The 23,332-nt window shown below is 52.1% G+C and overlaps 1 protein-coding gene across 13 annotated transcripts in view; it reads left to right on the top strand.

Moving 5' to 3' along the window:
• FOXN3 (forkhead box N3) overlaps nucleotides 1–23,332 on the top strand; it is a 443,834-nt gene that overhangs the window by 173,137 nt on the left and 247,365 nt on the right. For 10 of the 13 annotated variants that reach the window (XM_055538862.1, XM_055538871.1, XM_055538859.1 and 7 more), the window contains one exon: nucleotides 16,530–17,086. In XM_055538862.1, the coding sequence (XP_055394837.1) occupies nucleotides 16,544–17,086 (543 nt within the window). In that variant the 5' untranslated portion in view covers nucleotides 16,530–16,543. Of the gene's footprint in view, nucleotides 1–11,111; nucleotides 11,273–12,156; nucleotides 12,305–16,529; nucleotides 17,087–23,332 lie in introns of those variants that run through there. The other 3 variants (XM_055538870.1, XM_055538869.1, XM_055538868.1) reach the window with 3 other exon arrangements.

Here is a 23,332-nt window from a genome sequence, read left to right as displayed (position 1 = left end):
ATGAGGTGTGCACCCGCAGAAAGACAGCAATCCATTTGACTGCTTCCTCCTCAGCCTCTCCCTGCCCCCCGCACGGGATGGGACGTGCACATGCACTCATGCCTCACACTTTATGGGCACGTTTTGTTTGCATCTGAATCATAATATCAAAGGCACAAGAGATGCTATTTTTGGAAGGAGGAGGGCTTTCAAAACTGAAAGTGCTGGTGAACTACGCTACCCAGTAGAGAAGAGACTTCAGGGCTGGCTGTCATAATAAACTGAGTAAGTTGCTTCTCTTTGTCAAAGAACTTTGTCCAGCGGGGAAATATGCTGGTAATCGTTTTACTCTATGTAGTGTTCTCCAGAGAGTCCAGAGAGTTCCCCAGATTTGGAGCTTCTGTGGTACTTTGTTTTAAAAAGACAATCTCAAGGCAGAAGAATCGATTGTTTTCTTTCACATCCCTCTGAAAAAGTAAACTAAGAGAAGTTATTTCTTGGCATGGTTAGGACTTTGGCAGACCCAGTCACCGAAAACCACGAGAGTGAGGTGCTTGATGTGCTTGCGGCAGAGAGGAAAACAATAAATGCTCTTAAAAATGCCGGTGGAGAAAAGGGTCGATGATGCTACTTTTCTTTTACTAATCTGTACAGTTATTAGATGGGCTTCCCAGGCGGCTCCCCACTCCAGTACTCTTGCCTGGAAAATCCCATGGATGCAGGAGCCTGGAAGGCTGCAGTCCATGGGGTCACTGAGGGTCGGACACGACTGAGCAACTTTGCTTTCACTTTTCACTTTCATGCATTAGAGAAGGAAATGGCAACCCACTCCAGTGTTCTTGCCTGGAGAATCCCAGGGACGGGGGAGCCTGGTGGGCTGTCGTCTATGGGGTCGCACAGAGTCGGACACGACTGAAGCGACTTAGCCCAGGTGGCTCAGTGGTAAAGAAGCCACCTGCCAGTGCAGGAGGCGTGGGTTCGATCCCCGGGTCGGGAAGATGCCCTGGAGAAAGAAATGGCAACCCACTCCAGTATTCTTGCCTGGAGAATCCCATGGACAGAGGAGCCTGGTGGGCTATAGTTCATGGGGTCCCAAAGAGTTGGTCATGACTTAGTGACTAAACGACATAGTAAATAGATACCAGTTTAAGAGAGGGATAAGAAAAGAGCAGTTTTTCCCCTAAGTGATTGATATTTTTGATTACCACTAATGCCACATGCTGTGAGCAGAAGAGAAGTAAAAGACAAGGTCCTTGCCTCTCAAGGCACGTGACAGTCTGACACTCAGCAGCTAGATGATTTTTTTTCTATTATAAAGGTACACCGTACCATACTGATTATGACATACACGCTGAACTTTGTCTTTTTGCAACTTTGTCCTTTTTCATTCACTTTAAAAGTTCCCTTTTTCCTTCCCCCTTCTGGTCACAAGTTTTCTTGCACCCCACTGCTCCGGCCCTCCACATCCTTGACCCCTAAGAGGTTCTTGAAGAACTTGCTAAAATTTATCTGTTATCACAAAATCAATACTTGTGATGCTTTCGTGGTCTTCCGTGGACATGTGCAGAGCGGCAACAAATTCGAGTCATCCAGCACACACATTCCCAGCTGAGACGGAGCAAAGCAACGCTCCCCTTTTTTGTGTCCGCTTTCCTACTGCAGACAAGTGTCCTTTGAAATGTCTCTTTAGTGTGACCTTTGTGTGTGTGCTTTGTGTTGGTGGCTTTGCGGTTTGGAATGGTACCGGCTCACGTGCTGTAGTCCTGTTTTGTGCTTGTAAGTGCTAGGGGGCCGATTGCCATCTGGACAAAAGACTGGCTTTTCTTGTGTTTGATAAGCTTTGTTTAGACATGAGTTCTGGTGCTGGTAGCTGTGAGATCAATGCTCCTGAATCAGCATATATATAAATATGTATTTATATTACATAAGGTATCTTTGAGTGCAATCAGAGAAAATAAGATAACATTCGGATCAGTTAAAGAGCAGGTGGTGACCAGTGGCTCGCAGGAACCTAACCTTAGATCTCCTCTAGGAGCAGTGGTGCAGTATTTGCTAATTCAGTGTTTAACTGAATACCGAGAGTTGACTGTAGCTAAATGGAATCCAGGTGCTCAGAGGGGCAGCCTCTTCTAGGACACACTTCTGACTGCAGGGAATATTTGTGGAGAAGCGGAAGTAGTTCTGGCCACGCCGAGTGCCTCAGCTCAGCACAGATTTTTCTATCGGATTTGAAAAACACCTTTAAAAAAGATGTAACCACATTTGGTCTCATAGAAGCATAAGTTGTTATAGACCATCCATCTGGAAACAGAGTAAATTCTTAATTCAAGAGCATTTTCCCTCGCCTTTGAACCTATGTAAGAGTTTGTGGAAAATGTTTGATACCCAAAACCAATAAATTGAAAGCTTTCCCCCAGCCAGACAACAGACCCCATTACGCAGGGTATAATATTTGTTATACTTAGCAATTCTTTTATTTGCTGGGAGCACCAGCCTTTTCAGAAAGGGATAATTTTGTCCCTTCTGATTGAAAAGATCACAAAATGCTTCAATTTGGTGAAAAGCTTTGCCAATGTATCTATTTTCCCCCAAACTCTTACATTATGAAATGTTTGCAAATGGTTTCACACATACAGTGTATAAGAATGTGCAAGTGATTCAGAAAAGGGAAAGCTTTGCTTAAAACGACTGGAAAATGCAGAAAGAAGGGAACAAAGGGAACAGGGGTGAGTGTGGCCTGTGTAATTTAACAGCATACCTCCAATACCTCTAGACTCTTTTTTGGCAGCTTCCAAGTTTCCACAACTCGGTCCTAACAACGTCCTAACAAAATTCTCCGGAAAACGCTGTTGTGTATTTCAGTGCTCTCAGTCAATACGTGTTGCCTGAGTGGCTTCCGTGTGTCAGGCGCTGGAGTAAGTGCTTGAGTACGCTGCTGAATAAAATAGGCACGAATCTGGCTGTCCTGGTACTTATTATCTCGTGCGGGTAGGCAGTCTGGTAGGGAAGTTTCCTGTCTTGTTTGGGTATCTCCTTAGGATACATTCCTAGGAGCTGGAAACTGAGTCAGTGGCCATGCTCGCTTACATTTTCATTCAGCTCATCAGACGGCCCTCTGAAACAGTTATACAAGGTCATGTCCCTCTGACGCCCCTACTGACATTGGTATGCTTATTCTTTTTAAGTCTGTGCCAATCTGATAGATGAAATGAGCTCTCACAATTGCTTGAATTGGCATTTCTGTGATTTTTTTTTTTAACTGAAGTTGTGTATCTTTGCATGGGTATATTTCCATTTATGTTTCTCCTTTTGTGAATTTGTCCCTTTTCTCATCAGGGTGCTAATTTTCTCATTGAGCTGTAAAGAGTTATAGATTTAAAATATTAACCTTTTTTCCTATGTATGACAAATGGTTGTGTTTTTTAATCTTTTTGTCTTTGAACTTGATTCATGACCTCTGGTCCTACATACAAAGTTTGAATTGTTTTGTACTCAAATGTGTCAATATTTTCCTTTTGATTTATTTACTTAACAAAACTAGCTGTAGGTGCCGGGCGCTCACTGTTGTATGTATTTTATGAACACCCACCCATTTGATCTTCGTCACAACCCTACGAAGTGGGTCTTGTGTGTGTCCTCCATTGCCCCCGCCCCAGCCCCCTCCCCCCACACACTATTTTAAGATGAGGAAAGCAGGTGGAGAAAAAGAAGTACCGTACCATGATTAAGGTTACCAGCTGGTACGTGGTGAGTGAGATACAAGCGTCGTCCCAGGCCACTAAGCCACATCAGCCTTAGTCCAGGTATCAGGCTCTGCTTGTGTTTGTGGTTGCTTCAAAAATGCTCACTGAATCTTCCCCATCTTTTTTTCCCCCAATATGTATTGATTCAACTGCACAGGGTCTTAGCTGTGGCACGTGGACTCTCAACTGAGGCTCATGGGATCTAGTTCCCCGACCAGGGATTGAACTTGTGCCCCCTGAGTCAGGAGCATGGCGTCTTAGCACTGGACCAGCAGGAAAATCCCTAGACTTCCCCATCCTTGAGGGCAAGCACCTCCCAGTGTCCTCCATACAGTACTGGGCACAGTGTAGCTAGATGCTTATGAATAAATACTTTCTGACTGAATGAGTTGACGACATCTGGATTCTGGATCATCAGAGCACACTTTTGTTCCTGATTGCAGAGGAGCTGACAGGTTCAGTGTTTTCCTGTTGCCCCTCGCGGGTGACTTGGTGTGCTCGGCTCTGGCACCTGCGCTGATGGAATGTCCCTGTCCGAGGTCAGCCATAGTTCCCCTTACTCCACAGCCTCCTGGCCCTCCTCAGATAAGCCTCCTGACTCTCATCCCTACCGGAGAAAATCTAATGAGCCTTTTTCTAGGCTCCACTCTTCAGTATCTGTCATATAAACACCAAGAACGCACAAGAGGAAAACCCCAAGAGGGGATGACCGGGAAGCCCAGAGAATGCTTGATCGAGCCTTCGACACTTACCCAGAGATGGAAAGTCTTCCAGCTGTGGTCCTGGGTATCTCTTCCTTCTGCACAGGAGGGAAGGAAGTGAGGAACTATTAGACTGTTGCAGATGGCATTCTTACATGCTAACTCAAAGAGACTAGTTAACCCATGATTAAGGAGCTATCTCTGACCGTAATCTCTCCTTCTCCTATCATATTCAGTCATTTGATGGATTCACTTGGTTCTTCCTTTGAAGCCTCTCCTGCATTCATTTTTTTCCAGACTCCTTGACTGTTCTCTAATTTAGTGGTTTCCAAAGTGTGGTCCTTGGACCAGCAGCACGTGGGAGCTTGTGAGAGATGAGAATTCTCAGGCCCCAGCTCAGATACACTGAATCTGAAACTCTGGGGCTGTGGGCCAGCATGCTGAGTTTCAGTTCAGTTCAGTCGCTCAGTCGTGTCCGACTCTTTGCAACCCCATGAATTGCAGCACACCAGGCCTCCCTGTCCATCACCAACTCCTGGAGTTCACCCAAACTCACGTCCATTGAGTCGGTGATGTCATCCAGCCATCTCATCCTCTGTCGTCCCCTTCTCCTCCTGCCCCCAATCCTTCCCAGCATCAGAGTCTTTTCCAGTGTGTCAACTCTTCTCATGAAGTGGCCAAGTACTGGAGCTTCAGCTTTAGCATCATTCCTTCCAAAGAACACCCAGGACTGATCTCCTTTAGAATGGACTGGTTGGATTTCCTTGCAGTCCAAGGGACTCTCAAGAGTCTTCTCCAACACCACAGTTCAAAGGCATCAATTCTTCAGTGCTCAGCCTTCTTCACAGTCCAACTCTCACATCCATACACGACCACAGGAAAAACCATAGCCTTGACTAGATGGACCTTTGTTGGCAAAGTCGTGTCTCTGCTTTTGAATATGCTGTCTAGGTTGGTCATAACTTTCCTTCCAAGGAGTAAGCATCTTTTAATTTCATGGCTGCAGTCACCATCTGCAGTGATTTTGGAGCCCCCAAAAATAAAGTCTGACACTGTTTCCACTGTTTCCCCATCTATTTCCCATGAAGTGATGGGACCAGATGCCATGATCTTCGTTTTCTGAATGTTGAGCTTTAAGCCAACTTTTTCACTCTCCACTTTCACTTTCATCAAGAGGCTTTTTAGTTCCTCTTCACTTTCTGCCATAAGTGTGGTGTTATCTGCATATCTGAGGTTATTAATATTTCTCCCTGCAATCTTGATTCCGGCTTGTGCTTCATCCAGCCCAGCATTTCTCATGATGTACTCTGCATATAAGTTAAATAAGCAGGGTGACAATATACAGCCTTGACATACTCCTTTCCCGATTTGGAACCAGTCTGTTGTTCCATGTCCAGTTCTAACTGCTGCTTCCTGACCTGCATACAGGTTTCTCAAGAGGCAGGTCAGGTGGTCTGGTATTCCCATCTCTTTCAGAATTGTCCACAGTTTATTGTGATCCACACAGTCAAACGCTTTGGCATAGTCAATAAAGCAGAAATAGATGTTTTTCTGGAACTCTCTTGCTTTTTCCATGATCCAGTGGATGTTGGCAATTTGATCTCTGGTTCCTCTGCCTTTTGTAAAACCAGCTTGAACATCTGGAAGTTCACGGTTCATGTATTGCTGAAGCCTGGCTTGGAGAATTTTGGGCATTACTTTACTAGCGTGTGAGATGAGTGCAATTGTGTGGTAGTTGGAGCATTCTTTGGCATTGTCTTTCTTTGGGATTGGAATGAAAACTGACCTTTTCTAGTCCTGTGGCCACTGCTGAGTTTTCCAAATTTGCTGGCATATTGAGTGCAGCACTTTCAGCATCATCTTTCAGGATTTGAAATAGCTCAACTGGAATTCCATCACCTCCACTCATGGCCCTATAAGTAATTTTGTTGCACATTCAGGTTTGAGAACCATGGGTCTAATGGGACCCCTCTTTATCATTCAGTTCAATTCAGTTCAGTTCAGTCGCTCAGTCGTGTCTGACTCTTTGCAACTCCATGAATTGCATCATGCCAGGCCTCCCTGTCCATCACCAACTCCTGGAGTTCACTCAAACTCACATCCATCGAGTCGGTGATACCATCCAACCATCTCATCCTCTGTCGTCCCCTTCTCCTCCTGCCCCCAATCCCTCCCAGCATCAGAGTCTTTTCCAATGAGTCAACTCTTCGCATGAGGTGGCCAAAGTACTGGAGTTTCAGCTTTAGCATCATTCCTTCCAAAGAAATCCCAGGGCTGATCTCCTTCGGAATGCACTGGTTGGATCTCCCTGCAGTCCAAGGGACTCTCAAGAGTCTTCTCCAACACCACAGTTCAAAAGCATCAATTCTTCGGCGCTCAGCTTTCTTCACAGTCCAACTCTCACATACATACATGACCACAGGAAAAACCATAGCCTTGACTAGACGGGCCTTTGTTGGCAAAGTAATGTCTCTGCTTTTGAATATGCTATCTAGGTTGGTCATAACTTTCCTTCCAAGGAGTAAGCGTCTTTTAATTTCATTGCTGCAATCACCATCTGCAGTGATTTTCATTAAAACATTGTAAATGTGTTAGGTGCTTATTGTAGAAAAACTGGAAAATACAGACAAGTAGGAAGGAAGCCCCAAACAAAAATTACCCCTTAACTCTTAACACTCAGAGGAAACTACTGTTTTAATTTTTTAACATTTTTTTTGTTATTAAGAAACATTAAAAAAGATAATCTTTATTCTGTCCTGTATGGATTGTGCTCAGTCAATCAGTCGTGTCCAACTCCATGTGACCCTATGGATTGTAGCCCGCCAAGCGCCTCTGACCATAGGATTCTACAGGCAAGAATACTGGAGTGGGTTGCTATGCCTTCTTCCAAGGGATCTTCCTGACCCAGGGATTGAACCGGAATCTCTTCTCTTACACCTCGTGCATTGGCAGGTAGGTTATTTACCACTAGCACCACCTGGGAAGCCTTTTGTATGGATTACTGTGGACTTCCCTGTAGCTCAGATGGTAAAGAATGCCTGCAGTGCACAAAACCTGGGTGCGATCCCTGGATTGGGAAGATCCCCTGGAGAAGGGAATGGCAACCTACTCCAGAATTCTTGCCTGGAGAATCCCATGGACAGAGGAGCCTGGCGCGCTACAGTCCACAGGGTCAGAGACAGTGGGACACGACTGAGCCACTAAGACGACTACTCTGTGCTTTTGGTCTTCCATTTCTCTCTTTCTTTTCCCCAGTCCTATCTTGGATCCATGATCCCTATTCTTCTTGTTTAAAATCGAAGGATATTTGACCTGTAACACGTGTGGATCTAAGGTGTGCAGCATACTCATTTGGTCCGTTTATACTGAAGCATGATCACCATTATAGTGTTAGCTAATCCCTCTATTGTGTCACATAATGATCATTTGTTCTAGTGTTGGGAATAATTAAGATCTAGTCACTTAGCGGGTCTAATGCTTATAATACAGCTCTGTTGTCTGTAATCATCGTGCCCTGTATGAGGGCTCTAGGGCTTATTCACCTACTGGAGGCAAGCTGTTCTTTTTAATGCATATTCCTGACAGAGCAACTTCTGGATTCAAAGATACTCAGTGAGTTCTTGCCCTCTGATTTTGGCACATAAATGGCTCGCCTTCGCATTCAAGGAGTTTTGTGATGGGATGTTTCCGTGCTTACCCACTAATATGCCTGTTCTGTAAGGGACAGACTTTGTATCCCTGGCACTTAACTATGCCACACACTCAGTGGGCACTCAGTGTGTTTGTTCAGGGAATGAATGCTTATTCTGATACCCTCGAGTCACTGGTGAGGAATGTACGTGTGCCTTTCATTTCTCCTGGCTTTAAAAGCAGTTTGTGCTGCAGTGCTTTCTCAAAATGCACACGGCTGTGTCTGTCCCAGGAGATTCCGACCCACTGGTGTGGCTCCCCAGGCATTCCTACCCGAGAAGCTCAGGTCTAGAACGTCCCTTCCCCATTTCTGCGAGTCAAACAGGGGCCTGTGTTCATTAGACAGTCTCCTTCCACAGCCAACTGCCCTCCCCTCCTGCGTCCTGTCGTCCAGGTGGTTCTACCAAACCCTCTGCCTCCGCTGTTGGCAAGGGATGGGGCGAAGGGCAGAGTGACACCAATCAGGCCAAGCCAGTCAGATTCTTGCCCTGGAAATCTGAACGGTGTGGTGGAAGGCAGACGCGGTCGAAGGCAGTGGGTGCTGGCACTCAGGTCCTTTGCCCTTGGTGCTGGCAGCCGTGTGTGATCCTAGGTGAGCCGAGGAGGCCGGCCTTCAGGGAGGAGAGGGGATCAGACATATAGAGCGAAGCCGGGAAGACAGTAAGGTCTCAGAGGCAAGGAGCCGGAGGGAACCGTCCAAGGACGCTCCGGTTTCCCACAGCCAGCTTTGCGGCCGGAGCTGACTCAGCCTCCCACTTGGGTTCCCTTTTCCCTGGTCAGTTTGAAGGATCTTGTTGAGAAGACCCTCTTTCCACACCTGCCTCAGATTGCTGCTCATACTTGGATGTCCCTCAGGGGACATTTCTTCGGGGCTTCCCAGGTGGCACTAGTGGTAAGGAGCCCACCTGCCAATGCAGGAGACGCGGGGGATGCCGGTTTGATCCCTGGCCCAGGAAGACTCCCTGGAGGCGGGCATGGCCACCCAGTCCAGGATTCCTGCCTGGAGAGTCCCGCGACAGAGGGGCCTGGTGGGCTATAGTCCACGGGGTCTCAGAGAGTTGGATATGATTGAGTGATGCAGCACGCACGCAGGTCTTCTCAGGAGCAGCCCGCTCCCACTGCATTTATTCCGTTGTTCCGGCCTCAGGCGGGATCACGGGGCTTTACATAAGTAATCAGGTTGGCTGAATAACCCAGGATGGGGGAGGGACCTCACTGGTCCAGGGCAGAGGACCTTGCTGGAGAAGAAGGTGCACAGAGCACCAAGGGGGTGGGGGGCGTTCCTCTCCGCAGAGGAGGAACCTGGGGTCCCACGAGGACTGGGGCCTGCCTGGGCTGGCAGCCCGTCCTGTTCCCGGATCCTAGTGCACTTAGCCCAGGTGGGGCCGTGGGAGGGTCCCATCTCCCCAGTCCAGGACCAGGTGGTGCCCAAAGGGAGTTCCAGCGCACACAGAGGATTCTGTTTGTAAAACAGTGCTTTAAACAGTTCCACCTGTCTCTCTGAGACTTCTCAGGCTCAAGAGTGTTTCCCAAAAGTTCACAAAGGGAACGAGAATGAGGTGGTGCCTAAGGAAATCTGGCTCCTGACCCCCTTCGTCCGGGAGCAGGTCCCAGAGCCAGGGGTCTCTGGGGTGACAAGATGGGGAGACCCCTTTCCGCCTCCCGCCAGCTTTCGCAAACGTCTGGGTGCCCCCTTCAGACAGACGGGCCACCTGGCACACCCGCCCCTCCCTCTGCAGGCGTCACACCTTCTCACGCCTCTCTCACCGGCAAGGGGAGAGAGAGATGAGGAAACAAGTTGGAGAATGGAAGAAACCAGAAGCCGCCAAGGGAAAGAGGCGAGCTCGGGGAAGGAAGCCCTCCCGGGCTCCACCCGCTGCTCAGGGCTGCTCCTGGCCCAGAGCTCGCTGCGACTCTAAGTTTTGGTTCTCGTCGGGTGGCTGGTTCAGACACAGCCCTTGTGCAATAGCCACGTGCTCACGGCCCTTCCTTCTGAGCGCTGAGCAGGAAGGGAGGGCGCGGGCTGGGAACGCCTGCCGCCCCTGCTTCCCGCAGAGACGCCCGGCCCCAGTGCGAGTGCCATGGGGACTGGCGTGGAATGGGGGCACCCAGCACGGTTATTTCTTCCTCTCCAAGCCAGCACGGGAGTCGGTGACTGACAGGGAGGCCTGGCGGGCTGCCGTCCACGGGGTCGCAGAGAGTCGGGCACGACTGAGTGACCGGACTGAGCAGAAGCCAGCCCGGGTCTGGACCAGGGCCTCACCAGCCCCGACTAACAGGCGGATGGAGGTTCGCGGACCAGACGGAGCTCCTGTCCTGTTTCTGTCGCCGCCTCTGACCTTTAGAATCTCGCGCTCAGGACTTGGGATACACCTAGTTCGCCCCTCTTGCCACATGCCTTTTGCTTAGTGACTTGGGGTAGACCAAGCGCTCGGTAATTAAATGGGTGGGGCCGGGTGACCTCCGCTGCCCCGAGCCTTCAAGGCTGAATCACCTCCCAGGTGGGTGGGATTTGCCTTCCCACGGCTAAGCAGTAAGGCCTGCTGGTGAGTGTCCTGCTGAAAACTTAACCACCCACCATCTTGTAACTTTGAGAAGGGGAATGACTCCTCAGATGGATTGGAGTTTCCTTAGTCTTTGGAAATTAAAACGTTTCAGCAACCCGTGGGATTCCTACCCGCCCCCCCCCCCCCCCCCCCCCCCACTTTGGCTAAGTTACAAGGTACTGCAAGCTGGAGGGCCTTCTCACTGGTTTTTCTGCAGTTTTCGAAGCGCTCAAAAGGGCTTGGCCTCTGGTTCAGGTAGCGGGGGAGAGGTGGCCGCAGCGACTGTTGTTTCCTTCTGTAGAGCAATCTACTGATTTGGTTTCAGGGGGTGGGAGGGGGCGGTGGGAGGCGGGGTGCAGCCCTATTTTTATTTATGTCACCACTAGGGTGACCTGTGGGACTCCCCTTTCAGTCCCTCCAAAGGCAGCTGCTTGGTGCGGCTGCAGCAGGCGGGTGGTCCGCCTTCGGAGGCGCCTGAAGACTCGGAGTGGCGGCCCTGCCATTTGTCGGTGCGACTCTCGAGCGCTCTAAACGTGGAGGACCGGAGCCCTGTTTTCGCTGGAGGCTCAGAAGGCGGCCAGGGAGTTGGGCACAACGCGCCGGAGGCCCCAAGGTTTGGCCCTGAGAACGGGCCTCCGGCTCTGTAACCTGGAATGGCCACCCTCCCTCCCCGGGCAGCCGGACGCCGGCGGGCAGCCCCCAGGGGCAGCCCCCTGGGCGGGAGGCGGCGGTGCCTTTGTGCCCTTCCTCTCGGGGGCACGGGGCGGCCGCTGGAGGAGGGCCGGGGCGGCCCCGGGAGTCCCGCCAGGGCGCCGGAGTTGGGGAGCAGTGGAATCTCGTCTCCCCCTCGCAAGCCTCGCCCGCATCGTAATTCTTTTTATTTTTACTTTCGAGCCATGTAAGGCGCGCGGATGGGGTAGGAGCGTTCCGGCGACACGTTGCCAGAGGCGCAGCGCCCGCCCGCCCGCGTGGCCAGAGCGCAGGGAAGGGACAGGCCGCGCGCCCCGCCAGCCCCGCCGCCCACGGTCGCGGCTGCTCGGGGTCGCAGAGCCCGCCGCGCCGGCCGCCTCCACCCCGCGGGCCCGCGGGCAGCCCGTGCGCGCGGCCCGGGCTCCGTGCGCGCCGGGGCAGCGCCGGGGGTGCGGGGGCCCGGCCGGCCGTGCGCCCGGGGACCGGGCAGGGGCCGCCCCGGCGGGTCCGCGACCGGCGCCTCCGGCCGCCGGCGGCCCGGCCCACGTTTTCTGTCTCTCCCGCTCCCTCCGCCCCTGCGCGCGGCCCTCCCCTCCGCTCCCCCCGCCTCCCGCCTGGTCATGTGTCGCCTTTTTTTGTTTGCAGTGGAAACAATTTCTCGCCGCGGCGGAGGCGAGCGGGAGGCGGGACGGGGCGGGGAGAGCGGCGGGCCGGCGGGAGGACGCGCGGCGCGCCCGGCGGAGGCCGCAGGTCCCATGCCGCGCCGCGACCCCCGCGCCCCTGCCGCCCGCGCCCGCGGCCGCCCCCCGCCGCCCGCCGCCCTGCGCTCTCAGCGCCGCGCCCGCGCGCCCTCGGCCGGGCTCCCAAGCCATGCCCGCCGCGCGCCCGCCAAAGTTTGTGGGTTCCCGCTGAAGGGCCGCGGCGCCCCCGCACCCCCGCGCCCCGCTCCGGCCAGGTGAGTCCGCGCCCGCGCGGGGTCGGGTCGGCTCGGGGCGCGCGCCCGCGCTCCGCTCGGGGGGCCGTCCCGGAGGTGGCCGACCCGGGGGCTGCGCAGTCCCCGGGGGCGAGGGCCCCGGGGTTAGGGGGGCCCGGCCCGGCGGGGGACACGGGAGCCCCGGAGCCCCGGGGAAGTTGCCCAGTGCGAAGAGGCTCCTGGCCCCGACGTGCGGGCTGTTTTCCCCGGTGCCCCGACTTCCCAAACGAAGGGACGGACTTGGGGGTGTCGGCGGGACCCCCGGGGCCCCGGCTGGGGCTGGGGGTGCTGATCAAGGGGAGATCCCAGAAGAGAGACGGGCTCCTAACAAAGATTCTCCCCCGCCCCGGCCCCCAGACTGTGCAAGCTTGGCACCGGCAGAGTCTCCCGAGGCCCGAGTCCTGGTCACCCCGGTTCCTCTCTGAAGCCCCCCTTGGGCCCCGGAGGAGTTGGGGTACGGAGGCTTCCCCCGATGTGTTTCTCGGGCCCGGGGCGGCCGATAAAAGGCTGGTGCCGTCTGACCGGCAGTGAAGGCATGCGGGCTCCGGAGGGCCGGGCCGGCGGGGCGAGGAGCGGTTTCCCCGTCGCCCGGCAACGCCGCTGATGGACGCGGGCCGCCGCCAATCGCCGCGCCTGCAGGTCCCCTGGAAATGTTTTTGACATGGACCGTCGGCGAGGGAGCAGAGCGCGTGTGCGCGTGCGCGGAGCGGGGTACCGCTCCCCCCACCCCAACACCCCAAACTCGCCACTGCCCTGCTCCGTTTGGGGGGGGGGCGGGGGTGATTTCTCAACTTTTTAAAGTTCTCATTGACCATCTGTTCTGAGCTGGGCCACTCTTGCCTTTGTCAGTTATTTGCAGCCCTCTGGCAGTGGGCAAGGAATGAGCTTTTCTGCTGCATTTTCTCCATGAAAAAAAGGAAAAAATAAAAAAGGATAACGAAACCCAGCAAGGCACAAACAAGCAGGAAGGTGTGCGTGTGCGGAACGTAGCCAATAGCTAACCGAAAAGTTGTAAGGAGGTCAGTGGTGGACATCTGCGGATCCGGCGAGCAGCCTTACTGGCAGCCGATGGAAAATGTTTGCTGAACTGCAGACACATGATCTGGATCCCCCCCCCCCTCCCCCCCACCCCCACCCCCCGGCTTCTAAAGAATAGTAGGAAAAAAAAGATTTGGCGAATTATGTCGTTAGAGATCATAATGGAAAACTCCTCAGTGTGGTTTCTGGGAACGGTAGCGGTCAGCAGCTCTTGATGCGGTCGCTGTAAAATGTGGATTTATGGTGGTGCACTTAACAGCTGGCCGGCATCGGGGGCACCAGAACACAAAGCCTGCGAGCGATCCAGGGGTGCTGAGCCCCTGAACCCTCTCTTCTGGGCAGCGCCGCTTTCCTAAGAAAACCGTATTGCTGGTAGTGTTTGTTTAAAACAAAAGAAAACATGGAGAATAGCATGTTAGTTCGTTTGGGAAGCTACCGACAAGTAAGCAAATTAAAAAGAAAGAGCAGCATGTTGTCATAGCAACAGTGCAATTAAATTACTTTACTGTCAGCCATGATATAATTTTCCTGTTTGGTAGCTCAGGAGACGTAAAACTTTTTTCCTGTGGAGCTAAAGTTGACTTCAGCGGCTGGGTCGTTTTTTTTTTTTTTTTTTTCCCTCCGCTTTTGTACTCGACTGTGTGGATATTCCTTGTTTTCAGAAAATTAGGTTATTTGATGAGGGGAGTCCTGTGAAAACTTTGAGAGGACAAGCTTAGCCTTGATTTGTTTACAAAGACGGTAAAAGCAGTATCAGGCTGGTCTCTGTCTTACCTCCAAATTGAAAACACTAGATTATTCTTTAATAGGTATCCTGTATTACTCAGAGTAGCCTCCCTATTTGATGAAAAACATATTACCTGTGGCTGAACCCGCGGTATCTGAACTACCTGCTTCCATGGGACTTTGGTGCCTGTGAAAATTCTTTCTCTTCTAACAGTTGGACGTTTCAGGGCAGCTCCCCAGCCCCGCCCAGGCCTTCTGTCTGCAGGCTGTCTGTCCACCTTGGCCTCCCCTCAGCCTGCGTCTCCCAGGGGTGGGGGTGGCGCCACCAGCTCTCAGGTGCCTTTGGGTATCCAGTGCCCCAGTGCCCCACATATGTTTCCTAGAGCTTCCCCAGCTGAAGTGGCAGTTATTTTAGGCGTGGTGTCAGTGAACTTTTGGAGCCATGGAATGATCCCATCTTTGCTTTTGCTGTGTTCATTTTTTTCTTTTTCTGTTTTTCTAAATAGCCTGCATGATGTTACTCGGGGGTAGCCGTGCTCAGTCGTGTCTGACTCTTTCGAGACCCCGTGGACTGTAGCCCACCAGGCTCCTCTGTCCATGAGGTTCTCCAGGCAGGAATACTGGAGTGGGTTGCCATGCCCTCCTCCAGGGGACTGAACCCAGGTCTCCCACATTGCAGGTGGATTCTTTACTGTCTGAGCCACCAGGGAAGCCCAGGGCTGGGGTGGAGGATAAAACACACCCTTCTTACGCCCAGCATGCTGTGGGAGCGCGGGAGACCTCTCTCCTGACCTTCCTGCTCTTTCTGTCTCTCATTATGTGCTCGAGGGATGCACGTGCTTTGTAGCTGCTGGGGTCACCTGAATGTGGACCTGTCTCCCCCTATTGTCTTTCCTCCTCAGATATTTTACCCCCTGTGCTAGGCTGTTGATAAAATTGAGGGAGAAGCAGAATAGAATTCCTTAGCAGTTTTTGTTGGATATGCCTTCTTTCTTGAAGCTCCTGGCTGCTCTCCTGACTTTTTGCACTGATTTTAATTTCAGCTGATGGCTCCTTGTTCACATTCCTCTTTATTTGCGTGGTGTCTGACAGTGCTCACTTTTTTGTTCAGAGTGTAGTGTCCCAATGAAATTAACTGTGCCTCCTCCTCCACTTTGAATCCACAGAATAATTTGGCATCACTCTTTAGACTTGCCAAATGTTATTAAAGTTGCAGTTTTAGGTCATGACTTGCATTGGAAAAAAAAAGTCAAATAAAACACTACTAAAGTGGTTCTCCGGAGAAGGCAAGGGCACCCCACTCCAGTCCTCTTGCCTGGAAAATCCCATGGATGGAGAAGCCTGGTAGGCTGCAGTCCATGGGGTCGCTAAGAGTTGGACACAACTGAGTGACTTCACTTTCACTTTTCACTTTCATGCATTGGAGAAGGAAATGGCAACCCACTCCAGTGTTCTTGCCTGGAGAATCCCAGGGACGGGGGAGCCTGCTGGGCTGCCATCTCTGGGGTCGCACAGAGTCGGACACAACTGAAGCGACTTAGCAGCAGCAGCAAAGTGGTTCTCACCATAGCCAGTTTTAATTCCTAGGCAGTTGTGATGGTCTTCACACGGAACAGCTGAACTTAACCTGAAACAGCGGGTCTTTTTTCTTTTTTTCTTGAGAAAGGTAAATAGTAAGACCCGTCACCCGAAGTGACCTGGGTTGTGGCCACACTTATTTTGTGGTGTTTATTGTGAGGCTCGAAAGAATCTTGTACATTTTCATGTGAAGCAGGTAAATAGAGGCAAACAGGAAATGACTGATTTTCCTAGGGTCACGGTGAGAGGCTTCATGGATCAGGAAGACGGCCTTGTGGAATCCCCCCCCTCCCTTTTTTAATTATTGCAGTACAGTTGATTTACAGTGTTGTGTTAGTTTCTGGTGTACAGCAAAGTGATTTTATACGTAATATATATTGGTTTTAACTTTCCTTTCCGTTCCGGTTCATCACAGGATATGGCATACTGTTCCCCTGTGCTGTTATACAGGCGGGTTGTTTATTTTTTTGGCCCTGCCACAGAGCTTGAGGGATCTTAGTTCCCTGACCAGGGATGGAACCTGTAGCTTCTACAGTGGGCCACTGAGCGCTCCCGCCGGACAGCCTTGCAGTTCATCCGCTAGGTGTGGTAGACTCCCAATCTCCTCCTCGCGTCCCTCTCTTCTCTTCTCGTGAGGCAGGAGCCCCTGAAGGGCGCTGCGAACGCTCCGGGTCTTGCCCTTGTCTTGCCCTTGCAGGCCTTCGGGTCCCCGTGCGTGGGCCCGGCGGCTCCTGCTGCTCCTGGCGGGCCGGCGACGGGGCGTCTCCGAGGGGCAGCGAGCCCACCGAGGCGGCGGGGCGGGAGGCCGCGGCTGCCTCTCTGCCGTCGGGGTCCCCCCTCATCTTCTCTGTGTCGTGTGTTTCAGGAGCCTTCACGTAAATGGGTCCAGTCATGCCTCCCAGCAAGAAGCCGGAAAGCTCAGGAATTAGCGTCTCCAGCGGGCTGAGTCAGTGTTACCGGGGCAGCGGTTTCTCCAAGGCCCTCCAGGAAGACGATGACCTCGACTTCCCCCTGCCCGACATCCGACTAGAGGAGGGGGCCATGGAAGATGAGGAGCTGACCAACCTGAACTGGCTGCACGAGAGCAAGAACCTGCTGAAGAGCTTCGGGGACTCGGTCCTGCGCAGCGTCAGCCCGGTCCAGGACCCGGACGACGACCCGCCGCCGTCGCCCGCCCACTCCGACGTGCCGTACGACGCCAGGCAGAACCCCAACTGCAAGCCCCCCTACTCCTTCAGCTGCCTCATATTCATGGCCATCGAGGACTCGCCCACCAAGCGCCTGCCCGTCAAGGATATCTACAACTGGATCTTGGAACACTTTCCGTATTTTGCAAACGCACCTACTGGGTGGAAAAACTCAGTGAGACACAATTTGTCCTTGAATAAATGTTTTAAGAAAGTGGACAAAGAGAGGAGTCAGGTAAGCCTCGGGGGCTGGATCTCAGGTTTTTCTTTTGGAAGTGAAACGTGTCTCCGTGAAGAGAAAATGTTCAGGAATGTGAATTTGTCGTATGGAAGTGCCCCTTGCATAAATAGAGATCGCTGTCTCATTGCATGCGTTCAGGCGCTTGTCAAGAACTTCCTTTTCCTGCGTTTGGTGTTTGTGAAGCTGGCTTGAGGGCTTCCCACTGGGGAGCAGGGTTACAAAACAGTGGTTTGCAGGCCTGATGGGTTCTTGGTATGGTCATCCTTCAGCGTGGGTGGGTCCCTTGGGTTTTCAAGACCAAACAAAGGTCTGTATTCTGAGAGCAGCCATGAGCCATGAGGAGTGTAAATATACATATGTAGGAAAATTGCCACCAAGGGCTAGAGAAATGTGGCATTTGTATTCTTTCTGAATATTAACTCAGAGAAAGGCTGTCGGTCTAGGGTTCTGGAATAAATAGACAGTGGTGGACATTGTACAGATGACTTGAACATCTTTATATACTGCAGGAACAAAGACCCCAAGTGCCCAGGTGACTCTCTTGAAATTCTGGGCTCTGTAAAGTGTTTGGCAACTTTGAAATTCCCTCTCAGGGTGGAAAGGGGTCTGAGGGTAAGGTTCTCATTCAAGACTGGCTTTTTAAAAGGTAGAATTTTTGCTTTAAAGCCTTTAAAGCTTGACCCTTGTGGTTTGCTAAAGGAAGTTTTAATAATTTGCTTTATCTTTCTTGTATGGAACATGATAGGTAGAGTAGAAAGAAGGTGGGCTTGTTAGAAAAATGGTAACCTAGCTTGAAGTCCTGAAAAGTAACATGTGTATGTGCTAAGTCGCTTCAGTTGTGTCTGACTCACTGTGACCCCATGGACTGTAGCCACGAGGCTTCTCTGACGTGGGATTCTCCAGGCAAGAACACTGGAGTGGGTTGCCATGCCCTCCTCCAGGGAATCGTCCAGACCCAGGGACAGAGCCTGCATCTCTCGCATTGGCAGGCAAGTTCTTTACCACTAGCGCCACCTGGGAAGCCTGGAAAGTAACGTGGCCACGGCTAAAATAACCTGGCAGAAAACCCCTCCCTGCCGGGTTTTCGTGTTGCCGTGTCCCCAGCGCTGGTCTCGGCGTCAGCGGTCCTGCAGTGGGCAGCGGGCAGCCTGCGTTCCTTTCTGTTTTACTATTTATTTGGCTGCACCAGGTCTCAGGGATCCTGAGCGGGGATCGAACCCAGGCCCGCACCTGGAGAGCTCGGAGTCTTAGCCACCGGACTATCAGAGAAGTCCCTGCTCTCCATTCTTTTTTAAATTCAGGTTCAGGCCCAGGACCACTCTTGTGTGGCTCAGCAGCTGTGCAGGCTTGGGGCCTTTCATTTCTTCTGTCTCCGGGAACAGATTCAGGCTTCCAGTAGGATCTTGAGCCTGAGAAGATTCCACTTGCCCAAGTCTGCAGCTGGCTGGGCTGAAGCCCCGTTTATCCTTGCTGCCGCTGGGCGTGTTTGCCGGCAGGTGCTGTTCACCCAGAGTTTGTGCTGAGGACGGGGTGGGGAGGGGTGCAGGCCTGAGGAGGGTGTTGCCCAGGAGGAGGAAGGTGTGGACGCCGAGGAGTTTTGCTGCTGGCCCGGGAGCAGGTGGCCCCCGGTCAGCGTGCAGGAGTGAGCGCGCCGGCCCTGCCTGCCCAGGCCCGCGTTTCCTGTAACTGTAGCCGTCATGGGTACTGCTGCTGTCCCTAGGAGTCCGTCACGCTCTCCTCCCGTCCTTATCCCAGAAGGGGCATTGGGAGACCGACCTCCGGACTCGACTCTGCAGAGTGTTTTCCCATCATTCCTTGAACTTGGAGAAAACTCGCTGTTTCCCTGTAAAGAACTAAGCCCATAACCTTAAAAGCTACCATACAGGTGGGTCCTCTGGAAAGGGAAGGTCTGGGCGAGCAATTCCACATCCCAGGTGGTGCTAGTGGTAAGGAACCCGCCTGCCAATGCAGGAGACATAAGAGACTCAGGTGTGATCCCTGGGTGGGGAAGAGCCCCTGGAGGAGGGCATGGCAACCCCCGCCAGTATTCTCCACGGAGAATCCCATGGACAGAGGAGGCTGGCGGTCTATGGTCCTTGGGGTTGCAAAGAGTTGAACATGACTGAAGTGACTGAGCACGCGGCACGGAGAAGCAGTTGCAGGGTTAGAGGGCGGAGAAGACAGAGCTGTCAGGCCCGCCAGGGTTGCACGTCCCTGCTGCCGTGACGACTGGGGCTTTTGGTTTGGTGTGAAACGATTCTGCGAGTTACTGCACGCCTGGGTCGGTGTGTTTGCTGTCATGCCGGGGCACATGAGAGTAATTTAGCAAACGCACACTCTGAAATGTTCAACGAGACCAGCTCCACGGCGAGCGGAGACACTCAGGAGTTATCGTTCATCAGCCTGGGGCGCGACAAGTGGGTGTCCGACAGCTCCCCCCGGCACCCCACCCGCCACCCCCACGCTGCTCTGGGAGTCTGGTTTGCCCAGGGTCTGTCATGGCACACGCAGCGCCTGTTGAAAGGGAATGGTTTCAAGGGCTTGGAGGCAGTTAATTCTGTGGAATGCAGAGTCCTGGCTGCCCAGCCGTTCGGACCTGTACTGACATCCTTCTGATGAGGTGCCAGTCTGTTCTGTGGCCGGGAGTTTGTTCTCGGCGTTGCTGATGCTGCGAGGACAGAGTAAGGGTGTGAGCTCCCCGCTTCTCTGAGCTTCCCTCTGGCGCCCTGGGGGCCAGCTGGAGGCTGCCTGGCGAGGAGCAGGCTCCTGGGTGCCCTCAGGCACCGGTCCCAGCCCGTTCACTTGGGGCTCTCTGCTGCGGCCAGTGAGTCAGGGAAAAGCGTGTGCCCACGTTCTGCCCAGTGAAAGCCCTCGGACTCGCAGGTAAGCTGGTTTTTCCCTGGGGGATTTTCCTTGGCTGTGGCTCCCGCACTGAGGTTCCACTGCAGCTCAGTGGTCATGTGCGTGCCTGAATGCTGGTGAGAAGGATGCTGGGGTTGGGGGCGTGGCGGTGTGGAAGCCTTGTGTTTGTGTGCACAGGGTTAGCCATCCCCCTCTGTTGTCTTGTTAAAAGTGCAGGATCACACTTAGGCCAAGATGCACAAGCGTGAGCATGCAGAATCCGGTGTGATCCTTGTCTCTGGGGGCTGGGGGCACGTGCCCTGTCGCGCAGCTGCTCAAATGGGGCTGGAGAGGGGCCACCCTGAACCACACCGGAGTCACCTGTGGCTCTTACACACCCACCACTTCTGATTCAGCAGAAGAGACTCTGATTCAGCAGGTTTAAGGTGGGCTGGGGAACACCGAAATTCTTCATAAGCTTCATATTTCTGATTTCAGCCAGATTTGGGAATCCTTGACTCAGATGCCCTTTCGGGTTCTTTCCAATGCAGAGATTTCATCAAGAACATATTGTCATGAATGAGTAAGTTAGGTGTGAATAGTATTTTTTTCCCCCGTTTTATTTCTAACAGGACTTTGAAAGATAGAGGTTTTTTTTTTTTCTTCCCCTCCCCAATCATGGAAAACTTCAGACATGTACAGTACAGGCAAGAGTGTAGTGACTCTATAGCCTTCACCCCACTGGCCACAGATTCAGCAGTTAACAGGGCTGGCCTTCCTTCCTTCGTTCGTTTTTGTTTTTCTGTTCTTAAGTAATTTGAAGCAAGTCCTATGCCTCGCGTCACTTTATCCCGACCTGTTTTAGTGTGCGTAGGAGTCGTTTCCGTAACCACAATGCCAGTGTCGCCTCTAACAAAATGAACAGTTCTTTAGTCGCACCAGATGCCAGGTCTGTTGTTCAGATATTCTTGATGGTTTACAAAATGTTTGTTTGAATCAGGATCCAGACGTCGTTTAAGCGCTGCACTGGGCTCTGTTGCTTCAACCTGTTTTCATCTGTGGCAGATGCCCGGCCCCTTCCTTGTCAAATTGACCCGTCTGCATAGCACGTCTGCTTTGTTGGGGCTTCATTAAGCTTGTTCCTCTGTCCTCTTGTACGGATACTCTGTGAAATGGAAGTACGTGCTAAAAGGCTAGATCCCGTTCTGGCTTGTTTGGCCCCCGGGGAGTACTTTATAGCCGCGTCTCGTGCCTTCTCACGTCAGGAAGGCTGGTTGACCCACGCCTGGGGGCGCTGAGCTTGAACTGTGGGTTCATGTAGGGTTGGCTGCTCGCTCCTCTGCAGAGTCCCCTTCAGCCTTTCATCTCGCGGTCTCATCTGTGGGTGACCTTTGCCCAGATCAGTCAGGATAGAGGTCCAGAGTCTGGGATTCCGTTTTGAATTTCCTAACTACAGATCTCAGTTGGAACCATAAGATTGGTGTGTACTAACCTCTCTGAGTATTTGTAAATGAGACATAGAGCACAGGTTTTTATTTTTTATAAACTGGATTATAGTGGCTCAGGTGTGCGTGTTGCTATTTCTGTGCTTTTTCTTGACTTTCCAGTTTAACAAAACATACTGTTGTCATAAGAGGGTTTATAAGGGAAACAGTGTACAGAAGTATATTTATTATATTCAGAGCTTTAAGTACAGTCTTAGCTTATAAATATAAGCAGCTTGTCTTGGTTGAAAGAGGCCTGGATTGGAAGCCAAGATACCTGGTTTGAGTTTTGATGCTGGAAGTACATGGCTGCTTGGACCTCAGTTTCCTCAGCTATAGAAGCAGAAGTTTATTGTTACTTGGGGCTTCTTAACCTGGGGTCTTTGAATGTCAGAGGCTTTGCAGACGACCCGGAATTGCTGATAACATGTTATGTGACTATGCATTTTCCTAGAAGATTTCAAGATTTTGTTCGATCACTTTTTTGGTTCTCAGTGGGACTCCTGACCCTGGAAAAGGGAAGAACCACGCGTGTTTTGTAATAACAGTAATGGACTTAGAGAACACTTTATTTGTACTTTCCCAATATCTTATTTCTTCCTCACTACAACCGTATGAGGTAGGCCCTAATTTCATTCTTAAAAGAGATGATGATTAAGCTCAGAGTGGTTAAGGGACTTGCTAGAGGTCACACAGCTACTAAGCAGCAGAGCAGGAATTGACCCTGATTCCCTCCAGTTCTGAAGGACATGCGCTGACCTTAAGCCCAGTGCTTGACCACGCTTCCTCAGGATAGAGGCTGATCATTGATCTCGGGGTGCTTCCTAAAAGTATGCTATGAACATAAGTTATAGAGGAATTAAGGTAACCCAAATACACCCGGAATTTACTCTGGGGGTACAGGGTAGAGGAAGATAAATATAGAGAATGTTTTTGGCTTTGAAACGAGGCCAACCTTTAAGCAGCTGGAAAGGCGTCGAGTTTGCACAAAGCGTGTGGTGCGCGGCTCCCCCAGGCCCCCTGCCTCCCAGGGCCCCTCCACAAGGTCTGGCCCAAGTCCAAAGCCCCTTATCCCTGTGTTTATGCAAATTCCCCCTCCAGTTCCCAGCTCCCTTGATGTTCGCTTTTCCATCCTGCTGGATGAAATTTCTTTTTCAGAAGCAATTTTGAAAATGTAGCCCCTCTGACATGGCAGAGCGCCCCTCGTATAGCAGCACCCCTGTATCACAGTTGCTCTTATTCCCTCCCTTCGGGGGTGCAGCCGCAGAATCGAGAGCATTTCCTTTTCCCATGACAGTGCCACCGCACCTGCGATGGTCATTTTAGGAAGAAGAAAGGCCCTAACTATTACTGTTGTTATTTTGTTGGCGGGGAGGTTGGTGGTAAATGATGGTTTTTGATAAACTCTGCAGTTCGGCCTTGTTGAGTCAATTACTTCAAATCGGGGTCGTGTTGCGTGGTGGGACATGCAAGTATCAGATGAGGTGTCAAAGATTCTTCTGTGGTCGCCAGGGCAGGTGATGGTCCTGTTTGTCTCTGAGCGGGGCTGCCCTGTGTAGAGCAGGAACACGGCCTCTTTCTCACCTGTGCCCACTGCCCGGCAGGCCGTTTTCCATCATCTATGCTGTAGGCTGTGTTGCTTTGGAAGGTTGAGATGTTACCGGGGTCTCTGGGGGGCCTGAAATAAACATCCTCCCATGTCACAGTCTCTGGAACAGAAAGCACTTCATACCAGCATCCTCAGGGAGGTCAAGAAATCTGTGTCCTGCCTTTGGCCACGCTGCGCTATCCGTCCTGCCCATCTGTTCCTCCCAGACCCCGCTGCTCCCCCCGATTCTTCCAGGCAGAGGTGCCTTGGCTGGGGGGCGTTTCTGCTGCCTTCCTTTTGCCAGCTCTTCACTCCTCATTCGTTCAT

This window comes from Bubalus kerabau, chromosome 10 (assembly GCF_029407905.1).
Source record: "Bubalus kerabau isolate K-KA32 ecotype Philippines breed swamp buffalo chromosome 10, PCC_UOA_SB_1v2, whole genome shotgun sequence".
NCBI classification, from domain to species: domain Eukaryota; kingdom Metazoa; phylum Chordata; class Mammalia; order Artiodactyla; family Bovidae; genus Bubalus; species Bubalus kerabau.
This window is presented reverse-complemented; position numbering and strand designations above follow the sequence as displayed.